A 22,226-nucleotide genomic window follows, 5' to 3' on the forward strand; every position below is an offset into this window, starting at 1 on the left:
CTCGTTTCTTCTAAGGTTTTGAAGTAAAAAAAAAAAAAAAAAGGTTCTTTAAGTATCTGTTTTGCAGTTTGTGTAAATGTAACTTAAAACCTGCAGCGTTTCCTACAGGTAACACGTGATTATCAGGTATTTCGACCTTCCAGGTGAATCAGAGCATAAAAGAGGTGGAGTCTTCATGTTACACTTCCCTTATCTGAGTCACCACTTTCTTTGTTGACTGGAGAATCCTCCTTTCCGGCTTTGTGCTTCCCTGCGACTCCCAACAGACAAACCCACCTCTCTGCAGGACTAGTAGGACGAGTGTTAACGGACACCTGGGATGACGGTAAGTGCCTGGGCTCTCTTTTCAGTTTAATACTGTGAAACAGTGCTGCTGTGGTGTTATTAAGTGACCTCTAAGGAGAAGTGAACTCCCAGGGACGTTAATGAGAGAGTTGCCGAGCAGGAATGTGTCTGAGTCGCTTCACGTGTTGAGTCTACACTTGTTGTCTTGACTGTGGAACAATCGCTCTACTTTAAAAATGTGTTTCGAGATGTCTTCAGGATCTTTTCTCTCTTAGCTCCAGGAATCATTCCTCAAAGCAGTGGAGGAGTCGAAGGTGCTGAAGGAAAGACCTGGAAAAGATGAGCTGTCTGAACTCTACGGTTTATACAAGCAGTCCACTGTCGGTGACGTCGACCACGGTGAGTTACTGGTTTTAAAAAAGGTTTCTAATGTCGGAGGATTCACAGAGAAACTCTAACAAACTGATTGCTCCAGTGCCGGTAGAGAGACAGAGGGAGAGAGAGGTGCAGCAGGGCCGGGGTGGGGTTGAGACAAAAATGAGGTCTGACGAGTTTGGTGTCCTTTTCTGAGTGATACCAAATCTGACACAATCTGAGTTTATCCACAGACATACATTTAGCTAATAATACATACTACTTTTAGTCCAGTATCATTGTTGATGCAGTACTTGTACTTGTATTGGAGTATTTTTACATTATGTTATTGCAGCAGAGGCTAATAGCTCATCTGTGGGACGTGTGTGTGTGGTATTAAAAAATGAAAAATAAATGATAGATGATTGATTCTACGTCCACAGAACGTCCCGGGATTCTCAACTTCGTAGGAAAACTAAAGTGGGATGCGTGGATCCCTAAAAAAGGTCAGATTTGTCTAAAATCCACTATTAAATAAAAACATATTTACATGTAAAACAGTCCAATCAACAGTTTGTGTTTCTGAACCGACAGGGATGACCAAAGAAGAAGCCATGGCCGCCTATGTTGCTGAGGTGGAGAAACTAAAGGAGAAATACGGAATTTAGCCCTTTTCTCTTCTCTAGTATTGTTTTATGTTCGCTGTGATATCTCCTGTGTTTTCTCAGTAGGAGCTTTAAACTGGAGGCCGCCCTTCAAGACTGATTTTTTTTTTTTCCATGTGTGAGACTTAATTTGTTTAAAAAACCAAGAGAACAACTGAAGATGCATGTTTTTTTAAGGAATAGTTGAACATTTAAGGAACACTCTTTCCTCGCTGAAGGTTTATTACTGTGTCAGTTTGCTAGTTATAAAGCAAACAGGCAGCAGTTAGGTTTAAATAAGCAGAGGAAGTGTCAGCAGGTCAAATAATCCAGTCGGGTTAGTTGTTTTCCATCAGCCTCAACTCTCTGTGTGTTTCCTTAAATGTTAATCGACTCCCTGAAGTGCTAATGCAGTGTTTATATAGATTTTCATGTATAAACAGTTTTCGAGCATCTGTTTACAGAGATGCTGCCTTTGAAAAATAAAGACTTGATCTGTGGGCCTCACTCCAATTTACCCGATACTTGATGGAAGTCGAGATAGGGTGGTTTTTTTGTTTGTTTACCATTTTCCTTGGAAATAATTCATAAAAACAAAGAATCCTATTTCGAGGACTGATTGTATTTGTGGGCAATTCGATCACAAAGACAATCTGGATCTTTCAGGTTTAAATGTTTCACATTGACGTTTAACTCCTATTTTAGAATCTAACAGTAAAAGAATGCTGAATCATTCATTTACTGATGCATTGGTAAAATGTCTAATGTCTAAAAATGCTGGAATTGCCCTATAAAATATCTGTAAGACCAAATATCCAACTAATTCCATTCCTGCCACTAGTTCAACCCGTTAGAAACACATTGTCCCGCACAAGGCTGCAGAAATCCCAGTCGTAATAAAAACATCCAACAGGATATGTTATTTTCTACTGCAGTAACTTTGACCAGTTCTTTTTTAATGTGTGCAGCTGCTTACATTAGATTATACAAACTTTAAAACCCCAATAACTCTCAAACTTCATCTGCCGTCATTTGACGGTCAAATGTCAAATGACGACATTTAAACAGTTCAGACTCCGCAGTCGTCAGATAGAATCACTGGACTGTCTGTAGGCTCCGCTCTGTCATCACGACCCCAAACTCCAGTCACATCTCCAGCGTGTCCACCGGGAGCCCAGCGGTGCCCGGGCCGCCTGGAGAGCAGAGCAGCAGGGTGACCTGGGTGTGGGGGGAGGCGCTGTGGCTGATGGAGCCGTGATGCTGCCTGGGCCGAGTGGGCAGGAGCTGAGTGAGCCTCCACCTCCTCCACCTCCTCTGGATCTCATGCTGCACCTGGAATTTCAAACAACATCCCCAAGTCGCTGCACGTTATTCAAACCTCACATTTCACTCAGGAGCTGTTCACAGTTTCCTACCTCTCCGTTCATGAAGCAGTAAAGCACAGCGACTGCAAACCCCTGAGAGACGTGGAGGCACAGACAGGCGTCGTCAGTGTGTTTGTATCGATCATTATTCTCAGTGAACTGTTTGAGCTCGTGTACCTGTGTGGAGGACAGAGCCAGCTCTGCAAACGTCCAGATCTTAAACACCAGGCTGCTGACCTCCACAGGCAGGAAGACAAACAGGATGTAGTGCAGACCGAACAGAGCCACCAGGAAGAACGTGGACTTGATCAGTCTCCTGGGGGAAGACAAGGAAAACACTGTCCCTCATCAGTAAAGACGACTTCTGCTCCGGTACCTTTGACCCCTTTAAGTGTGAGCACCACACTCACTTATACTGACTGAACTCGTTCCTCTGAGTGTCGGGCATCCTCAGCTTGCTCACCAGAATCCTCAGAATCCCCAGAAAGAAGACGAGATTCATCTGAAATGATGAAAACCTGTGAGAACACGATGGTTGTTGCTGGTTTGTTCCCCAAACGATACTTCAGTTGTTAAATACACTTATTCACTGTCTTGCCAAGAGTCAGATGAGGAGTTGGAATGGTTAGCTTAGCTTAGCATAAAGACTTGAGACAGAGGGAAACAGCTAGCTTTACTCTGGTGTCATGTGTTGCACTATTTTTGGATTCACTCCCTGGTGTCCTGTCATCACTGTGATGTTGCCAGGCAACCAGCTATCACTGCTGACATTGATGAGAAGGTGAATATGTGTGTTTTATAAAATGTGAGGTTTTTAAATGAGATATTGAACGAAAAGAGAGAATCTTTACAGATATCGTCAGAAGCACAGGCACTCGAAGTATCCACCAAATCCACTCATGGCTCCTGGTTTCCCAACAGCTGCAAAGAAATAAGAAAACAGTAAAAACATTATATATGATTCATATAATAAAATAAATGAATGACAGATTTTCTCTTTACCCTTCGTCTTCATAGAAATACTTGGCACAGCCCCAGGAGACGATGACAATCACCGGTAAACCTGCGTGATCACAAACATCTGGGTTGAATCCAAACTGCCACAGAGTATTTGTTATTTTGAAAAGGTGTTTTCTCTTGTGTCCGTACCCCAGCTCAGGACGATGTACCAGACCAGGTGTTTCTTCAGCGAGAAGAAGGAGCGGCTCACCAGCGTGAACAGGAAGTGGCCCTCCACCAGCAGCCAGCTGTAGTTGGCCAGGATGGAGTAGTTGGAGAACATCAGGACGAGCTTGCACGCCACCTGTTGGAGACAGAAGGTGAGCGAGCGACCTGGACATTCATCAGCACCATCTTTTTGGACACTGGTCATCTCCTCATACCGGGTAGTGGTCACAGTGGTAGAGCTCCTCATTAGTAAACAGCAGAGAGTCTCTGATGAAGATGAAGATGGCCCTCAGGATGAAGGAGAGGAAGAGCTGGATGTGGATGTAGTTCCTGGTGCAGTGGAGCTTCCTGAACAGTTTTAAGATTATTGTAAACATACAATATGCACTTGTTTATATTAAACACAAGCAAAATATACTTTGGTATAGTTGAAATTAATGTTTAACTGAATTAAGATCATCCCCCCTTAAGATATTAAATTTTCATTCACAAATCCACACTAAATCCCACCTAGAGTAGATTCTATTTAAAGATGGACGACGTGCACACAGCGTTAAAGTTTGGTACCTGAACAGACAGAAAATGGTGATGGCGATGGTGAGGGAGATGAGGGACAGTGTGTATCCCGCTGTGTACATGGTTTTCACGTAGGAGAAGTACAGATGAGAATCTGAGGACTGAACAAACAGAAACAGAACGATGCTCTTAGAAGTTCAGCCCGAAGGCAGAGAGGCACATTGGGTAGAAACACATCAGTGAAGCCGACCTCTCCCAGGAAGGGGAGCGTCTCGTTGAAGGAGTAGCCACACGCGTCCTCGTGGGGGACCAGGGGGTCCGTCCAGCCGCCGGCGGAGCAGTTGCGATGCACCGTCCCTGAGAAGCAGCAATAAACCAAAAAGCAGTAATCAATCACTGTCCTCGTCCCAATGTAAACACAGCCCTTGAACGTGTTAGTCAGCGTCGCTGTGTACACGAGCATTTTATGGGTGAGTGTTTGGATAAAGACCCAGAGTGTGAGAAGGTGTCTCGAAAAACAAATGAGCTCCCTGGGAAATAATTAACCAGTGTGATGTTGTATACATAATGGGTGGGTATGTGTGTGTCTGTGTCTGTGTGTGTGTGTCACCTTCTGAATTGAAAAACTCTGGACATGGTTGAGCGACGGTTTCCCCGAGAGAAGCGGGAGGCCAGCAGTTCAGATGATCCCACATTCCTTCACAGTGCACGCTGCTGACGTTGTTTTCTCCATAGACGCAACAGAAATGACACGTTTTATTCGTATTTACGATTATAAATGAGGAAGTAGATTAAAACAAATTATGAATAAAAATAAAACGCAACTTTTGGCTTTAATTTCATGTTTTTAAATGCAGGGGGAAACCTGATGCAACTTCCAAATAACTATTTCTAATGAGTGCTTTACTAGGTGCATTACATCACACGGCCACTAGGCGCCACTGAAACACTGCCTCACATTTCTGCAGCTCATTCATACATTTTCCCATTTTCTCAATGTAACTTTCCATTCAGCAGGAAATCCATTTTCTTTTTATACGATAAAACACAAGTTGCACATTTTAAAACCCTCACCTGCTGCTCGGTGTGAATCGTAGAGAAGAGCATCTCTCAGGCACTTCTCCTCCTCTTTCACTAGGTTGACGTGAGGATGACAACCTGACGAGGACTTTACCTGGGAAAAACCAGAAAGCTGAGTCCAACTTCTCTTATTATATTATATTTCATTAACATGTGTGTGTTTTCTCACCTGAGGCAGCAGCAGCACTCCAATAAGTCCAACTTTGTTCATCGTGTCGAACAGGTTCCTCTCTCCTCCATGAAGCTCCTCATCCAGACGTCCGGCTGGAGGGCTGCAGAACGAGCATCCTGCCGCGGAGCAGACACATGGAGACCGGACAGGTGACACCTGCACTGGTTTCTGCTCCACCAGCTGATGGGGCGCTTTTATCAGGGTAGATAAAAGGGGAGCATCCTGTCAGCCCTTTCAAAATAATACATGTGCTCACGGGTGGCAGGGGAATGTGCATTGTTGTGAGAACAAAAAACACATTCATTGAAATAACTGAAGTGAATTAAATGTTAATTTATATATTTCTGTTGCGCAAACAAAAAAACCACAATCTACTCGTCATACAGGTTTTACTTTGAAGGTCAAACAGGAAACGTGAAGTCTTATTTTGGTGAAGCTGATCGAGTTTGACGGTACTTGCCGCTGACCAATCGCGTTCACCCACAGGGCTGTTGGTCCCGCCCCCCACCCGCTTTCAGCGCACAGGCGTCACCATGGCAACGACAGTGTGTTGAGTAAAAGTGGCTAAAGGAAGAAGCTGCTAATGCGGAAATAAAAAGATTAAAACAACAAACTAAAACCAGCAGGAAACAGCAGTAAGTTATTGAGTTACTCAATATTATCTTGTGTTAGCTTAGCTGTTTGTATCCATGCTGCTGTCAGGGTTGTGTGTCTGTGTGTGTGTGTGTGTATAAAAAACAATAGATTTATCCATCCTTATGTCAACAGCATACATATAATATGATATAGAAAACATTTATATAATGTATTTATATTACATTTATCATTTAAAACATTTAACTGAACTTAATTGTTTTTTATTTTATTTCGTTTTTAGCCTCATGTGAATGTATTACTGATAAGAAAAGTGCCATTCAAATAATACTTCTTTTCAGTATTACTATTTATTAAGATACCCATAGTAAACAGATTGAAGAAATAAGATAAGATATAACTTTATTGATCCACACACTGGGGGGGGGGGGCAGATCAGAATGAGGCAGACGATACAGCTGCTGGTCTTTCAGCTCGTGAGACATTATGGTCTTTTCCTAGATTTACTGCACTGTTGAGTTTAGTTGCTCAGACGATTACTCTGAAAGAATAACACTTGTTTGTGACTTACTACTTAACTCCACCCGGGCTTTATATAAAAGAACACTTCAAAGGATTCATTAAGCAAAGAATTATCCTCGTTGTCAGTTTGCTTTGATATCACAGTGTCCAGTGGTCATAGATTACTTTCATGTCTGGGACTGTTGCAAAAGTGAACGATTTATACGATCTGAAGAGAAACAAGTGTTTTTGACCTGAACACATCTATTAGTCTGTATGTAGTGATAGTGACAGCACCACCTACTGCCAACAGAAGTAAGCCTACAACTTTAATTTATGGTTTCCCAAAATTATATATCTTCTTCTCCCTGGTCGTGTCCCTCCTGAGGAGCCGGAGCCGACCTCTTCTCCTGCCCAGATGGACGTGGCCCTCTCCGGCCCTCAGACGCTCTCGGAGCCCCTGAGGAGGGGGACCCCGCTGCCCCTGAGCCAGCTGGTGGAGTTGAATCGGAGCAGAGCCCACGTCCCCAATCATCTGCTGGAATCAAGTACGTATTAGCAGAGGGCATCGATACCCTCGTCTTTACATCCAGCAGTGAATATTCTATTATGACAAAAAGTAATTCAACGTCGGTAATTCCTCTTTGTTGTTTCCTGAATAGAAATCTATGCCAAACTGAAAAGCAACAGCCTGGTCGAAGCTGAGCCTCCGGAGCTTCACTTCAGTGGCTTCGAGCTCGGGCAAGATTACGTGAAGAATCTGGTGAGGGGGGGAAATACTGCTGAGGTTTTCATTTCCTCTGTTTTTTAACCAATTAGTCATTTTAATTTCTCATTCACAGAGTAAAGTAGAGCGCTGATTTACTGCCTGTGGGCTTTATTTGTCATTACTTTATTAAGGGTGCATATTAATTTCTCTTTAGTGTGGAATACAAATAAACACAAACAATGAATACCAGACAGTAGGTTTACAAACACAGTGTATTACAGTAAGATAGATTTAATGTGTAGTATCTGCTGAGAGGGGAAGTTTTCCTTGTACCGAGCCTGTGATGAGCCTCAGTGCTGTAGCTTCATTAGCATCGTGGTTGGTGTCCAGGACTTGAGTTTATCAGGGAGTCCTGTGTCATTAAGAGTCCTGTACAAGATGCACTGGGCCGAGACTGGATGTAAACATCAGGAATATGGAAACGTTTTTTTTGTCAAACGCACACGATTGGATTGAAAATCAAACCTTCTCGTCTCCTCCTCTCCCCCAGAAACTAATCAACGTCTCCTCTGAAGTTCTGAATATTCACATCATCCCCACTCAAACCAGGCACTTCCAGAGTACTTACACCAAAAAGGTATTTCTTTCTCCTTTCATTCCAAGTCATTGACCTGAATATAAGATTAAGTCATGAGATGTGTGTTTGTGACGATTCAACCGTGTCCCTCGTGTTTTCCTCTGCAGTGTCGACTCATCCCGGGTCTCGCCTACACGGTGAAGGTCGGGTTCTGTCCCGACGAGTGGCGTTACTTCTACGACTGCATTCGGGTTCACTGCGAGGTTAGGAACCGGCTGTTTGTGAAATCACAAAATGATGTACAAAGGACGTCAACACCAACTGAAGCTATATCCTGTAACATTCACTGATTAACTCTGTGCTCCTTCCATTTCTTCTTTCCCGTGTCATCTCCATCTGGTTCATCCAACCCGCCTGCACGCTTACCAAGGGGGAAGAGAACCTCTTAATTCCAGTTCATGCTTACCCCGTCATCGATGACCTGCACATCCCTCCGCATATCGACCTGTCAGCCGTACCACTTGGTCAAAGGTGTGTGTGTGTGTGTGTGTGTGTGTGTGTGTGTGTGTGTGTGTGTGTGTGTGTGTGTGTGTGTGTGTGTGTGTGTGTGTGTGTGTGTGGTGAACTCCCATCTGCCTGAGGGATTTCCTGTCTCTTTGTATTCTTCCCAACAACCAACCATGCATCCATTTGCCCGTTGGTGTCAAACCATAAAAAAAACATAATCTCTACTTTTTTCTCTCTCTCCCATCATCTCCAGTGTAACCCGTGTGATTCCCCTGAGGAGCAGCTGTCCCATTGACTTCGAGTTCCAGGCGTTTGTTCTTCAGCCCCACGAGGCCTTCTCCATCCATCCCCTCGCAGGTAAGGGACGAGTGAAATCCTTCATTTTAACATTATATATTTGTATCTCCCTTAAAGATAACACACTGATATTCGGCTTCAGGGTTTTAAATGGATAAACAAAGTTCTGTTTCCAGTGATAGTTCTATTTTAAGCCTCCAGATTAAGAGCACGTCCCATTCGGGGAGGTGGGTGAGCTGTGTTTTCTCAAAACCTCGCACAGCAATGAGTTGTGTATGAAATAAGTCACCGCGGAGCTTGAAGGATGCGTCCAGCTTCCACTCGCTGACATCAAGGTCTGGGAAGCATCATAACACACAGCGGAACAGGCACTTAGGACCTGAGTTACTGCTGCAGCACAAACCTGCAGCGACAACAAGAGATACAAACGAGTTTCTGTTTTTAGATTAGTATTATGTTTTTTCACAAGACAAATCCTCCCAACCATTCATCCCTGTTGTTCTATGTTCCTGCAGGTGTGATACCAGCCAGCGGTGAGGTGAAGCTCACGGTGACCTTCAGTCCGCTCCGTTACGAGACCTCGCAGGTCACCATCCAGCTGGTGGTCTCCCAGTTCAACAGCAAGCCGTTCCTCTGCACCATCACTGGGAGCGCAGTCCCTCTCTCAGGCCTCAGGTAATCACGGCACTTCACTGCTCAGATGGAAAAATAATGCTCCTCTCCATTTCCTCACTGTGGTGGATTGAAGGTGCACAAATAGCAGAAACCATTATCACGTCTATAGTAATGACAACTGACCAGAAACATGACTGTACTGTCTAAAATCAAAAGTACATCTCTGTTTTGTATCACCAAGTTTTTGAGTTCCTCATTCCGATTCAGGTTCAGCTTTATATGTAGCTTCCATACTTTATTCCAAAATATACACCGAACAGAAACATATCTATTTTTTGGAATTGTCCTTATCCTCATTTTCTTATATGTAAATATTCCCCTAAGTTGATATAGGCTCTCTCTAGATTCAAACAAATTCTGAATACTGTGTGGGAATAACTTATTATATGATTTTTACATTGTTTTTGCAGTATATGACTCGACTAAATCATAAAATTCTAGGGTATATAACCAACCAGATCCTATATATACTATATATATGTGTGTGTGTGCGTGTGTGTATATAGAATATAGTTCTTTTCTGTGTTGCCTCTCTGAGTTTTCTTGAGAGTAAAGTGGAATAATGAAGTTAAAACCTTCCCCTCCTCCTCTGCTCTCCCATTATTCCACCTCTCAGGTTGTGTGAGCAAACAACCGAACGTATTTGGGCTATAAAAACCCCCCCGACTGGAGCCAGAGAAAATTGCCCCGTGTGCCGATTAGAAATTTGTTTTTGTTTTTTTCCAGCTGGTATAAAACCCGATGCTTAATTCTGTTCCCATGAGAAACAGGGGGCTATCCATCACACGGCAGCAGCTCCATCCACTCCACTGTCTTGGCGTTATCTCGACCAGAAGTTAATAATTCATGAAAATAGCTGGGTAGCTGCCGCAGCGATATCAAGATGGATATGCCACCCGATGGATGTTTAGCATATAAAACATTCTCCCTCTGTTTGTTGTTCCCCGCAGTGAAACCAAATAAAAGATGAGCTCGGTGGAAGAGAGAGATTATGAAATATATGCTGCAGCCCATGTTGCTCCAGCTTGAACCAGTGGCCACTTGTTGCTGAGTCTCCCCTGACTTATAGAAGCTGTTTTAAATAATATTCCAATCACAATATATAGATAATTACTTCAACTGTGTATCCAGTACCTTTAGCTAACCAGTTAAACCACAGACTGTCATATGTACACATCATTTTAATCTGATCTCCAGTAAGTTTGGTTTTAATTGATAATTCGGTGAAATGAGGGTTTTCATATCGTGTCACATCTTGTCTTACTCCATCTTGTTTACTGTTAATTATGTATTCCTCTGCATGACAGTCGGTTGGAGAGTAAGTCGGCTCATGGAGACGCAGCGCCTCCAGAACACAGAGGCCCCTCGCCGGCCGCCCAGCTGCCTCCTCGGAGTAAAACCAGGTGCAGGTCGAACAAGGAGGCCGACAAATCAAAGGTTAGTGTGTCCGTCAAAGTGGAGGCAGGTTTGTTTCAGTGTTTTTAAGGGGACTGTTCTAGTTTAAGTTGCAAAGAACGTAGTGGGGAACCATCCATACTCTTTTAATGGCAATAAAATAAACCTTATTTCTGATATTAAAAGCCTTGAGGTTAGATTTGACCGAAGAACAACACGTAGGTGAATTTGATTGATTCACACTTTCTTTTCACAAAGGAAACAAGAATAATACGCTTCATTTTGCTTTGTAAACGGAATAAAACGCTTTATTTAGAAAATCACATTCACTGTACCTGTCATTTCTCATTATCTCTCATTTCTTACTGGTGCGTCTTCTTCTGCCCTCCAGTCACTGAGAGATCTGTCTACACTGAAACCGGTGGTGGACGTCTTGACTCCTGCAGGCGTCGCAAAGATGTTGATCAAAAACACCAATAAACTCAGCTCTAAGGCCCTGAAGGAAGGTAGATGCAGCCCACCGCTCTTTTATCTGTGTGTGACACACCCGTCACCTCCTCACACCTGTTGCTGAATGTTATACATGAACTACATCACAGTGGGGTCCCCGCTATATTCTCTTGTTTTTCATAAGCTGCAATGAAGTAAACTGCATTTCAGATCGCACGCCTCACACATCAACTCTTCTTTTCAGCCATGTCGTGTGGCAGCCTGGACGCTCTGCAAAACAGGCAGATGAAGGAGGCGCTCTTCGTGAAAAGGTTTCAGCAAAACGTGAAGGAGGAGCAGGCCAACCACTTCAGTTGGTAAAAATAACCTTTCACTTTTATTGCTTGATCTATGTTGTACACACTGCTCAAAAACAAAGAAGGGAATCAATGTGTCATTTAGGAAGCACAAGTGATTGCGAATCAATTTCAGCTGCTTTGCTGCAGATGAACAGCAGGTGCAGTGGAGAGAAAGACAAAGGGAGCAGTTCTACGTGTCGAGGCCACAGACAGTTGCTTTTCTTTAGTTGTGTGTTGTTTTAATACGTCCTCCTCTTCTTCTCAGGCAGGTTCACCTGGGCAGGGACCCCGTGTCAGGGCAAAGCAGGAGACAGAGGCTGGAGGAGAGAGAGGCGGCGCTGCAGGAATACACGGTGAGACTTTTCCCTTAAGCCGAGAATTTCTGCAAAATGTCAGGAGCATTGGGTCTGAACACAAGATTCACACAGCAGGAGGGAGGACATTGTTCTTCTTGTTGTGTTTCCATCTTTGTCTGCGTCCTCTACACGTACGTGTGTGTCTAAAAGCAGCTTTAAGGTGGATATAGAGAAACTCCATGGTTCTTAGGGGTCGAGGTTACTAAGCTGTGGCCCATTATTCGAACCTCGGTTTTTTTTTTAAAGCCTTCATTTGTGTACAATGTGCATTCCAGTGTCATCACCTGCCTCATCTGGCGCCACGCTGAGCTCCACCATGTGAAATAACTCACTGAGCATCTGTGACTGAGATGCAGACTCAGCCAAAGTAACATCAGAAATATGAGCCCGAGTGTCCTCAGAAAAGTTATTTGACTAGTGCACAGAACTCTCACAGACACTCAGCAGCACTTCCTCCCCCACCTCCTCTCCACCGGCCTTGTTTATAAGTTGTGTACACAGACACGCACACAGTTTACGACCTCATATCACCACACTTTGGTGTTTTATGGGAACTCTGTTGTTTTTATGACAGCAAGAGCTACTGTCCTCTTCTATATGAGTCTTGAGTGCAGAGCAGAAGTTAAACAATCCGCCTGATAAACCTCCTTCCTCTGTTTTGGCATCAGAATTGAAAATGTTTATAATTCTGCGACGCGGCCTCTCAAATGAGACCCTGCTCCCGATGATTAGTAGTGGCTGCTCGATTCTGAGAGTTGAGACGTCTCCCATCACATTTCCTCCCATCACAAAGCGAATGTTGGATGTTAGCGTTTAGCTGGTGTGTAAAAGCTGGAAACATCATGCAGTACAGTGTGTAATGTATGTGTATGTTGTAGGTGAAATGGAGAGATGGACGGCGAGAGGAGAAGTTCCGAGCTCGACAAACCAAACTTTCCTCCGCTCATATTCTGCAAGAAGCTGGACAGGTAAATCTTTTTTATGTTTACTTTAACACAACAGCTTTTTAAGTAGAAGTATACGTAGCTTTGCTGGCGACTAGAATAACATGAACATTCAACTGTTTGGTGCATTTCACTGAGGTTCCCATCATCGCCACAGTAATTCTACATTTTGTGAGAGGACTTTGTGAGTTTTTCTTTTCTCCACATCACAATCTTAGTCTAAAACTTCTTTGCTGCAAAGACAGTGAGCACAATGTTCAATTCCTCCTTAAGATACCTGTATTTAAATGACATTTCACTCTATGGCTCTTTTCTCATGCGCTTCGTGCAACGGTGTCGAGTGAACACGGGAAACTCCGGAGTAACTGTCTCTGTGACCTCCTCCAGGCCCCAGAGGGAGCCCCATCCTTCCAGTTGTCCACTGGTTTCCAGTGGGAGATGAAACAAAGAGCCCTCCAGCCGTTCCAGGAGGCTGCACGCAAGGTACACACGGCCAAGTGCTGTGAAGTCGCTGAGGTGTATGTACTGTTGCACACATGCATTAGCATTTGCTTTGCTTGACACATAGGCACACTTTCTGTCTTCCCTCCGGAGAGGGACCAGTGTCCCCCAGGCCCTGTCCCTTTAGTCCAGCCATGTGTAAACTCCTCACACTCAATGTATCATAGTCTTTTACTGTACAGTCGATTATTTTTTTCCGGGGGAGCAGTGCCTTTCAGTAAAAGCAGAGTTTTCTCACGAGGCCTCTTAAAGCCACAGGCAGAGCATGAGTCTGTTTTCCTGCTGGAAACTGAAAGTGTTACTGCAGAACAGTGAGTTGACCTGATAGGATGTGATTCATGTGTGGGAGCAGGAAGGACAGCACTCGTTTTTCATTTCTAATACACAAGTACAAATGTAAATGTACGTCTCAATTGTTGTGAGTTTTTATATATAGAAAGTCTTGTGAAGTTTGAAGCAGATAACCCTCTGGAACTTGAGCATATACATGTATAAAACTAAGCTTATTTTCACGTGGAAAAGTTAGAAAACTCTACAATTTAATTTGAGCTGGAGCTCATCTCTTGACTGTAAATATTTGGGCATAAAACCTGATTCTAATGCCTTGATTTGATAAAACAACTATTACACACGTCATTCAGTGGAGCTGTGTTTGCTGTAATAACCACAGGAGCTGTGTGAGTTGTTTGACCAGCGGATGTTATTAATCCTGCCCCATGGAAATGAAGTACACGCTTCCCCGTCATCTTGACCTCATCAGAATTATTCATTTGATAAAATGTGGAGAGTTTGCTTCAAGTAAACACCGAGACAATAAACTTCCCCCGCAGACACCGACTCAGATGTTTTATATTTATCCTAAGTTTATTATAGAATTGGAAAAGATATGTTTAGTTTTTAGAGCTTTATAATAATCTCCTGACAGCCTCAGTCACATGCAAGAAAAACTATTATTACTCTCCACAGTTCTTCTACTTGCTTTTAAAACTATAGAATTTAGTTTTAAAAGTCCTTTTGGTTTGCAATAACTTCTTCTGTCCACTTCCTTTCAGTTTCTTCTTTTTTGTCCACATATCTAGTTGTGGGCTCATGTTTCTCTTCCAAGATGAGAAGAGGTGGACATGAATGACTAGAAACTGTCTTTCTCACAGGTCGGGTTCCGCTGCCGCATAAACAGGAGACTGGCGTGTTTCAGGAAGCTGGCCAGCGGCACGAGGCGCCTGCCCGCGGCACAGAAAGGTTTTGATTATCCAATGATCTCCACACTCAGAAATAATCCCATTATGCCACATGAGCAAAGCGCGCTTCATTGAATTTATTCCCAGAGGTAAAATTGAAATGAAATCCCCTCCGGTTGTTATGAGGCTCTGGGAACATATATGCATATAACCTCAGGAGCTGGGCTATTTGCGGTGGCATTTAATTTCACTTTAAACAAACTTTCACTGACCTCAACGAATAAATGATTTTTTCCGTCTGTTTACTTCAGCCGAAGAGAAGACGAGCGACGTGAAGATCTCACCAGACAAAGTCTTCCCCTTTGCCTTCCCCACTTTCTGTGATGAAGGTGACCCTCTGGTGAGGATGCTACATATTTAATGTGCTCTAATAGGAAACTGTGGAAATACAGGCAGACGTTGTTAGTCACGTTTGAAGTAAAAGTTATTTCTTTAAAGATCAGTTTGATAAATCCTGATGTAGAGAAGACGGGGGAAACAACCGCAAAGTGAGTGTCGTCTGTTGTCCTGCTCGCACAAACAATCTTTATTCATTATTTCCCCTGAAAGACGTCGTTGTGATCTAACTGTGGAATCAGAGAGGAAGCTCCGTTTCCTGCACTTAGATCGAATCTCGCAATTCCCCCGATGCCCTGCGGAGAGGCCGCCTCTGCGTTCAGCTGAACAAATAACACCATTTGTCTCCTTGATATCCGCAGGCTCACGGTAATTTGGTCACGCTGCCTGTGGCTGCTGTTGATGTGGCGGTGACAACACGTATTCCTTTCTTCAAGCTTCAGGTAAGTATCCGCTGCAGCACCTGCTCGTCTCAGCATCACTTACCAATCGACATGTATCTTCCCTGCAGCGCGGGGACGTGAAGACATATTGCTGCGCCACTTGTACTTTACCTGAGTCGATGCACTTTCTACTTCTGCTCACGTACATTTCAGATGGAATTATGAGATTGTTTTCAACCTTTTTGGGCTTGAAGACATAGAAAATACAGCATTAATAAACATTTGTGGAGCAGACATTATTTTTTATTCATCCTACGATCCCCCCGATTTATTTTACGACGAACCTGTTTGTATTGGTGTAGAAAATCCCATAATTAATAAATGAAAGTAATATATTTGCTAAAAGCTGGAAAGCAATATTGTGCTAATGGAGTTTGGGAGTGATTTACTGTTTATGGACAGAGAAACCAGTTTTTGCAGCAGTGACATTACACAAGATTTGTATAATAATTTCCGTGCACAGTACAGCTCTGCTCTGTCGGACTCTGTGAGTCAGCCCAAGATCACATTTACTCATTTGTTCTGATGTTCATATGATTCCTTTTATTTATTTGCCAGGTTCCTCAGCACTATAAGCTCATGGGCTACCGGCCTGTCTCATCCTGGGAGGCTTTCAACTCTTACACACCCCCGACTTTGGCCAGACCACTTCGCACTGCACCTCAGGTAACTGTACAGCACCTGCACTCAATCCTTTATGGATGTATTTTAGAAAGGTCCTTTTATTTCTTGGAGATGAGATTTTATGTTTCTATTAATTCCTTCTGTGATTTACTTAAAAAATGTCTCTTATTGTGTCGTCATAGCCGGAGGAGGAAGTTGAGGTTATTGAAGTAAACAAAGCCGCCTCTCTCAGCTTCACTGCTCCTGACGATCTCCTCCGACCTCGTCCTGCAAACCCTCTCAGGATCTTTGTAAGGTTTCTCATTAATTCACGTGTTTTTCCCTCCATGATTCCAACCACTTCTCACAGTGATATTATGCTGTTATAGAACCCAGCTCCGGGCCTGCAGGCTTACAAACCTGCCCCTAAATACCTGGAGAGTGATCTGGAGTTCCACCTCTGCCCTCTGCCCAGGTAAGAACAGTCATCCCGAGGCCATCCACCATCTTTCTGCCGAGCTAAGAGTGCTTCTCCTACGCAGGTTCACCGCCCCCGAGAGCAACACGTGTGGCACAAGAGCACAATCTCTGCACACTCAGAAGGACTTACTGGACCGCAAGGTAATTCTACAGACTGTGAATGTCTTTGGAAAGATTTTACTGACTTGAACCTGGTTTTAACCTTTTTTATCGTAAAACATTTCTAGAAGATCTCACATTATTCTGTTTCCTTCACCAACAACAGGAAGTGATAAAAGGGATAATGACGTGGAAGAATTTCGATCCAATGGCCTTGAAGTTTCTGTCCGACCATCCCGCCCCCCCCAGCAGCCGCAGGTAGGTCAGAGCTGAAATAGGTTTGCCTGAATCATAAAGTGACAGATTATAAAATGTTTTATTATGTGAATCACCTTTTACCTGCCTGCCTCTTCAGTGTTTAAACAGACTTTACTGCCACCTGTGACACCTTTTGTTTTACTGAACAAGGCAACAAGACTGACTTCAAACCGAGAGCAGCCACGTGGGAGTAAAACAAAGGGTGTTTTCACCCAGAGGTTCCTATGATCAACCCCCATGTGCATTTAGTCCCTGGGAAACTCCAACTGCAGCATTGTGGGATCAAACAGTACTCGTACATGTTTACAGACTAGAAAGTGGTTGTTGTTCTCTTCTGTTTGCAGCACATGTTTTCCAGCTCTCTGAGGAATTTGAACTTGCGACCTTCTAGTTGCAAAAATTGCTGCTCCACCATTAGAAAATACATTTTTTATCAAATATATCAAACGTGAATATAGCCCTCCTCGGGCTCTTCAGCAATATAATGGAAGCTGTCATTTCTGTCCCCAAACTTAAATCCTTCACAGTAGGAATTTACCACAACGGCTTTTGCCATCATGGCTTCTCTCTTCGGCCGTAAAGCCCCGTACACAGTTTGTGAAGGGCGACAGGAGAAGAGGAGTCCCCTGCAGGAACTGAGCCAACCTGCTGGGAGTGGAACCACTCACGCTGTGGGGCAGCATGAGTATTTAATAGCTTGGGATTCCACTCATCATCTCAGATGCAGTTTTACAGAAACATGACTCCTCGCATTAAACAAACTGCGTACGAGTCACACACGCCTGCTCAGCTTCTTGCACCTGCCATGTTGCGTGATGTCAAATCGTCTCCTTGTAATGTATCAAGCTGAACTCATTTTACATTCATGGAGTTGTGCATTTTTAACTTACAGCAGTCTTCCTTTTAGATTTCACTAAATGGATCTGATTCAATTTAGTTTAAAGTAAACTTCTCTTATCCTAAATATGACAATAAAGATAGAATACTGTACAAACAGTGCTTCCTATATTCAGCAGTTTTCCTCTTATAGTTTCTTTCTTGATTGCGATACACATGACATTTCAGCAGTTGTGGATGGAAGTGATGAGCTCATGTTTCTGCAGTAATCTGACTTTGTTTTACTGAGTTCAGGGAAACCAGGATGTTATCTTGAATACACAATCATTTCACAGTTTGAGAACACTGTCAATTTAAGTAGTACTTTCTTGGCCTGTGTCCTATTCTTTCAAGTTTCGTTGAAAACTATTCAGGAGTTTAACAAAGTAACCAATTAACCAACCAATTAACCACTTAACCAACCAATTAACCCAACTGGAACAGTAATAAAACCTGGAACAGTAGTTGTTTGTATTATTTAGTTAAGAAGGTTTTCTTCATTCTCTCCTGTAGTACTACTCACACCTCTGTGAGAGTCTCGGCCACGTGGCGGCAAAGAGCCTCACACTGAATAATGACTTATTCAGCCTTTACCCTAAATGGACAGTGAATAAGTTATGATATTTGGATGTAGTGTATTAGTGAGCGCAGCATGGAGCTGACGTGGTCCATTTGTGGGGCACTTTATGCTCCCCTCTGCACCCTGTCACAATAAATTAAAGTCAGGGGGTCGTGACCCTTTCCAGAACATGATCTCATGTATATTTTATTTTGTACGATAGAATTTCTGCTTTAAAGATGGTTTAAAGGGAAAGTTGAGTCTTTTTTTTGACAAGAGGCCAATGTTATTTGACCGCGATTCTTCCACAACCTTCTCCCCCCGCCCTCCTGTCTACTCCCCATCTCCCCCCGCCCTCCTGTCTACTCCCCATCTCTCCTCACCTTCCCTATCTTACATAATCAGGTGCCTGCCGTGGCAACATATTCTCTTTAAGCCTGTCAGCACTGATCTGCAGCGTAACTGTTGTTTGTTCATGCAAGAGATGACTCTCCTCCGGCCTCCCTGCTCGGTCTCATTAATTTTCGATCATTTCCTCACCGGTTACATCCACAGTGTCTCTGCTTATCCGAGCAACATGATTTATGTCTGGTGACCATGATAGCGGATGAGAACAAACTGGACCGCAGGATTAAGAGAGATGATTTCCTTGGACAGCGTGTGAATGATTAAAAGCACGGCTGTGTCTCAATCGGCAACAAACAGCAACTCTGTAGGTGCAGAGTCTAATTATTTTACAGCGGCACCGCTGTGAACTGCACAAACTCGTATACTTGCAAATGAAAAACCAGAGTTTGGGTTAAAACGCTCACTGCACTGTTTTACAGCAGAGACGGCTCCAACCCCCCGGGAGCTGGTTCCCATAAGATCAAACTTTGCCGAGTCAAGGTCTCAATATTAGATATGTATGTGACCACAATGTTGTGACAGGTCCCGGCTCATAGTGATGCTCTCACTGAGAATCTGTACTTGAATCTGCTGCTTCCCTCGACTACACCGAGCTCTGCAGTGTGTTACAGGTTATTGTTGCTGCTCAGCACCAAACAGCACACACACACACAGGTAGCAACTGGATAGAGAACAAAACGAGGCATTTAGCTGCTAAAGAGCCAGACGTTTCTCTCAGGAGTCGGTGGAGACCAAAAAAGGAGCAAAAAGAGATTGAATATTGGCTTTTTATTTGCGCAGTGGTCAGATACATGACTCACAATGAATGTTAATGTTCCTCCTAGATTACTGGACGTGTCAATAAGCAACTGTCTGCAAACAGGTCTGCGTTGCCATGCTACTGCTGCCGTTATTAAAGTGTCCTCTGATGACGCCACAGCTCGGAGCAGCGCTGCCTCCAAAAGCAAACCTGTGGCCTGTCAAGTGTTTTTAAGACTATTTTGCCTGTAAGTGGTATCAGCTTATGCTCTGGAGTATTTTTATCATTCCTCTTCAAACTGCGATTTCAAACAACCCTAAGCCGAGCTTTCATCTAAGTAAGACGGAGCACGTATCTGACCATTATCTCCATTTGGTGATGTGTGGTCTGGGTCTTCAGGGGGATAAAGCAGTGTGTATGTGTGTCTCTTATAGGCTCGTGGACTACAACACAGACATACTTCCACTCCCAGCGCCTCCTCCGCTCACTGCACTTCCTGACGATTTGACACCGCTAATGGACAAACCGTAAGCACACGCCACACCGCTGGCACTATTGATGTTCACGTGGCGAGCTCCTTCTCTCAGGTTTCGATTAAGAGCCCTGATGCTCACATGATTTGTGTTTGCGTTTAGGTGTGACGACTCAGGAGTCCAGCTGACACCAGAGATGATCAGAGCGCAGTTCTTACCCGGAGAGGCCCCGGTCTCCCATGGCAACCCCACGGCAGGAGCAGCAGCCAGGTACAGTGAGTCCACTGGCATGACGTCTACGTGACTAAGACAAAGATGATTCACGGTGAAGAGACCGAAGATAACGTCGAGCTTTTAGCCAGAACGTTTGTTTACCTGAAGGAAGCTCTTACTGTGCAATAAAAAGGATGAATACTGTTCAACACACTCTCACTCTCTCTCACACCACACACACACACACACACACACACACACACACACACACACACACACACACACTGCTGATAGTGGAAGTTGGAGAGGGCAATAAACATGTTGTACTTTCTAGTTTTCGGAGGGGAAGTACTCAGGATAAACCAAACATGAAAATAATGAATGTTCTTAGTGAGTTCCTTGTAAGGAGAGCTTCCTTTGAACAGGAACACGCTGTGTGATGCTACTTCTCATCTGCTGTCAAATAGATTAAATATAATAAATAACAAAATGTGAAAGAAAGTATTTTCATTGTCTTTAAACATTAAGGAAGATTGTTTTCAGCTCTGCATAGTTCCAGAATAATAAAATACCCAGATATTGTTATTGTATTTGAGATGTTGTTTTATTGTGCAGTTGTAAATTGTAGCATCTTGTAGCAAATGGATCCAATCAATTATTTGTCTTTGTTGCAATAAATGTCAGTTTGTGGTTTTCAACCTTTTTGTATAATTACATTTTATCATTTTTTAATAAATGATGAGGTTAACCTGACTCATTTTAAAACTAGCGTCTGATCTCTAGTAGAACTGTGTCTTTCTATCCACCTCTTCCCCCGGTGATGTTGAATTGCTCTGTCGAAGGCACCGGAGGGAGCTTGAGACGCCGGCGACCCGCAGGTGTGAGTTCAACCGGATGGAAGAGAGAGAGTGATGAGCGGGCTGCAGCGGCTCAGGGTCACCGGTGGAGCTGCTCCATCGCCGGGAGACGACTGTAAATAGGCACAACACCAGCACACATGCAAACCTTCACTTCTGTCAAATGAAACCTGGTTACGCTCTCACCCACCCACTCTAAATTACCAGTAAACCCCCACCAACCACCCACCCCTCCTGTTCTCTTTCAAAGCCTGGATGTTTGTTATCCCTCCGCCCACTCACATCCACACACAAAGCACAGCTACAGTGTTTTCTAACGGGCGACATCACATTACTGGCAAGTGCATCAATTAAATATGATAAATCTGCGTTTTCATACAGTCGTCGTAGAAGCAAAGTGTCATTACGCTCAGAACTATTAAACCTTGTGTTGCAAGTACAAGTCGTACTTAACCTCTGGTGAAATGCATTTGCCTTGGAACATGTTTCCGTTGCATAATAGTGCTACTGAGTATTTATTGAGGAAAAAAACAAAACCCTGCTCATCTTCGACTTGACTCCTCAGAGGAGCTGACAGGCTGGAGTCCAGCACACGTGTCTGCTCCCCGCCCCTAGAGGGCGCTGCGACTCTATGGGTTTTTACAATTAGAGCAGCTTTTCCACATGTATGTGTCCTTTACTATGAGTGTGTGTGTGTGTGTGTGTGTGTGTGTGTGTGTGTGTGTGTGTGTGTGTGTGTATTGGCCCAGTGGCAGTGCACTCTAGAAAAATACAGTACATTACTGTACAGTCACAGAAAAAGGGGGTCGGACCCTCACAGGAAGCCTGTAGCCCCCCCCTCCTCCACTGTCACAATCCTCTGAGGGTGGATTTGTAAAGGACAGTGCACTTGTTTTCACCATCATATCCTGAATTATTAACTGTAATTATATATATTTTTACTGCTTCGTACAGCTTGAGACTCGATATACAGGATATATACTGTATATTTCACTGGAAGGAATACTATAGCCACATGTTTAATTGAAGCCCCGGCAGTGATACACATTTAATAAGTAATAGACAGTGTAATAATAGAAACAGAAGCACGTGTCGGAGAGAGACAGTGTCACTCAGTTTGTATTATTCATTCACCTATAGCAGTCGGCATCGGTTTTATACAGTTCCAGTGGAAAATACAGCCTCGAATATAATTTCTTGTACCTGCAAAAACAGGAT

The 22,226-nt window shown here is 43.6% G+C and overlaps 3 protein-coding genes across 6 annotated transcripts; 2 read left to right on the forward strand and 1 right to left on the reverse strand.

The window, feature by feature from the left end:
- The first annotated feature begins 164 nt into the window (after positions 1 to 164).
- On the forward strand, positions 165 to 8,556 carry LOC118103358 (acyl-CoA-binding protein). 2 transcript variants are annotated; one of them, XR_007032475.1, is made up of 5 exons: positions 165 to 325; positions 561 to 684; positions 1,083 to 1,145; positions 1,234 to 1,655; positions 8,495 to 8,556. XR_007032475.1 is itself a non-coding variant. In XM_035150210.2 (4 exons), the coding sequence occupies exons 1-4, from the start codon at positions 320 to 322 to the stop codon at positions 1,305 to 1,307; spliced, it is 267 nt and encodes an 88-aa protein (XP_035006101.1). In that variant the 5' UTR covers positions 165 to 319; the 3' UTR covers positions 1,308 to 1,790. The 2 variants fall into 2 exon arrangements, 1 of the variants encoding a protein (XP_035006101.1); XM_035150210.2 differs by lacking the exon at positions 8,495 to 8,556 and having other exon boundaries at positions 1,234 to 1,790.
- Positions 1,888 to 5,762, reverse strand: LOC118103354 (secretin receptor). 3 transcript variants are annotated; one of them, XM_035150204.2, is made up of 13 exons: positions 5,580 to 5,762; positions 5,405 to 5,504; positions 4,941 to 5,057; positions 4,581 to 4,687; positions 4,382 to 4,491; positions 4,030 to 4,162; positions 3,797 to 3,950; positions 3,650 to 3,710; positions 3,499 to 3,568; positions 3,058 to 3,149; positions 2,825 to 2,963; positions 2,699 to 2,740; positions 1,888 to 2,615 (listed from the first exon to the last, which is right to left on the reverse strand). In XM_035150204.2, exons 1-13 carry the CDS (start codon positions 5,619 to 5,621, stop codon positions 2,430 to 2,432), a joined length of 1,353 nt encoding a protein of 450 aa, XP_035006095.2. In that variant the 5' UTR covers positions 5,622 to 5,762; the 3' UTR covers positions 1,888 to 2,429. The 3 variants fall into 3 exon arrangements, with proteins under 3 accessions (XP_035006095.2, XP_047195156.1, XP_047195155.1); XM_047339200.1 differs by having other exon boundaries at positions 2,699 to 2,963; positions 5,405 to 5,498; XM_047339199.1 differs by having other exon boundaries at positions 2,699 to 2,963.
- cfap221 (cilia and flagella associated protein 221) lies at positions 6,131 to 20,849 on the forward strand. Its single transcript, XM_047339201.1, has 24 exons — positions 6,131 to 6,217; positions 7,066 to 7,225; positions 7,340 to 7,440; positions 7,937 to 8,023; positions 8,131 to 8,226; positions 8,394 to 8,494; positions 8,724 to 8,827; positions 9,283 to 9,442; positions 10,750 to 10,879; positions 11,229 to 11,343; positions 11,532 to 11,643; positions 11,891 to 11,978; positions 12,860 to 12,949; positions 13,313 to 13,408; positions 14,578 to 14,665; positions 14,916 to 15,004; positions 15,363 to 15,443; positions 16,002 to 16,109; positions 16,250 to 16,357; positions 16,436 to 16,521; positions 16,589 to 16,667; positions 16,792 to 16,883; positions 19,900 to 19,992; positions 20,101 to 20,849. Exons 2-24 carry the CDS (start codon positions 7,096 to 7,098, stop codon positions 20,240 to 20,242), a joined length of 2,376 nt encoding a protein of 791 aa, XP_047195157.1. The 5' UTR covers positions 6,131 to 6,217; positions 7,066 to 7,095; the 3' UTR covers positions 20,243 to 20,849.
- The last annotated feature ends 1,377 nt before the right edge of the window (positions 20,850 to 22,226 follow it).

The sequence above is a fragment of the Hippoglossus stenolepis genome, chromosome 24 (genome assembly GCF_022539355.2).
Source record: "Hippoglossus stenolepis isolate QCI-W04-F060 chromosome 24, HSTE1.2, whole genome shotgun sequence".
In the NCBI taxonomy this organism is placed as follows: Eukaryota; Metazoa; Chordata; class Actinopteri; order Pleuronectiformes; family Pleuronectidae; genus Hippoglossus; species Hippoglossus stenolepis.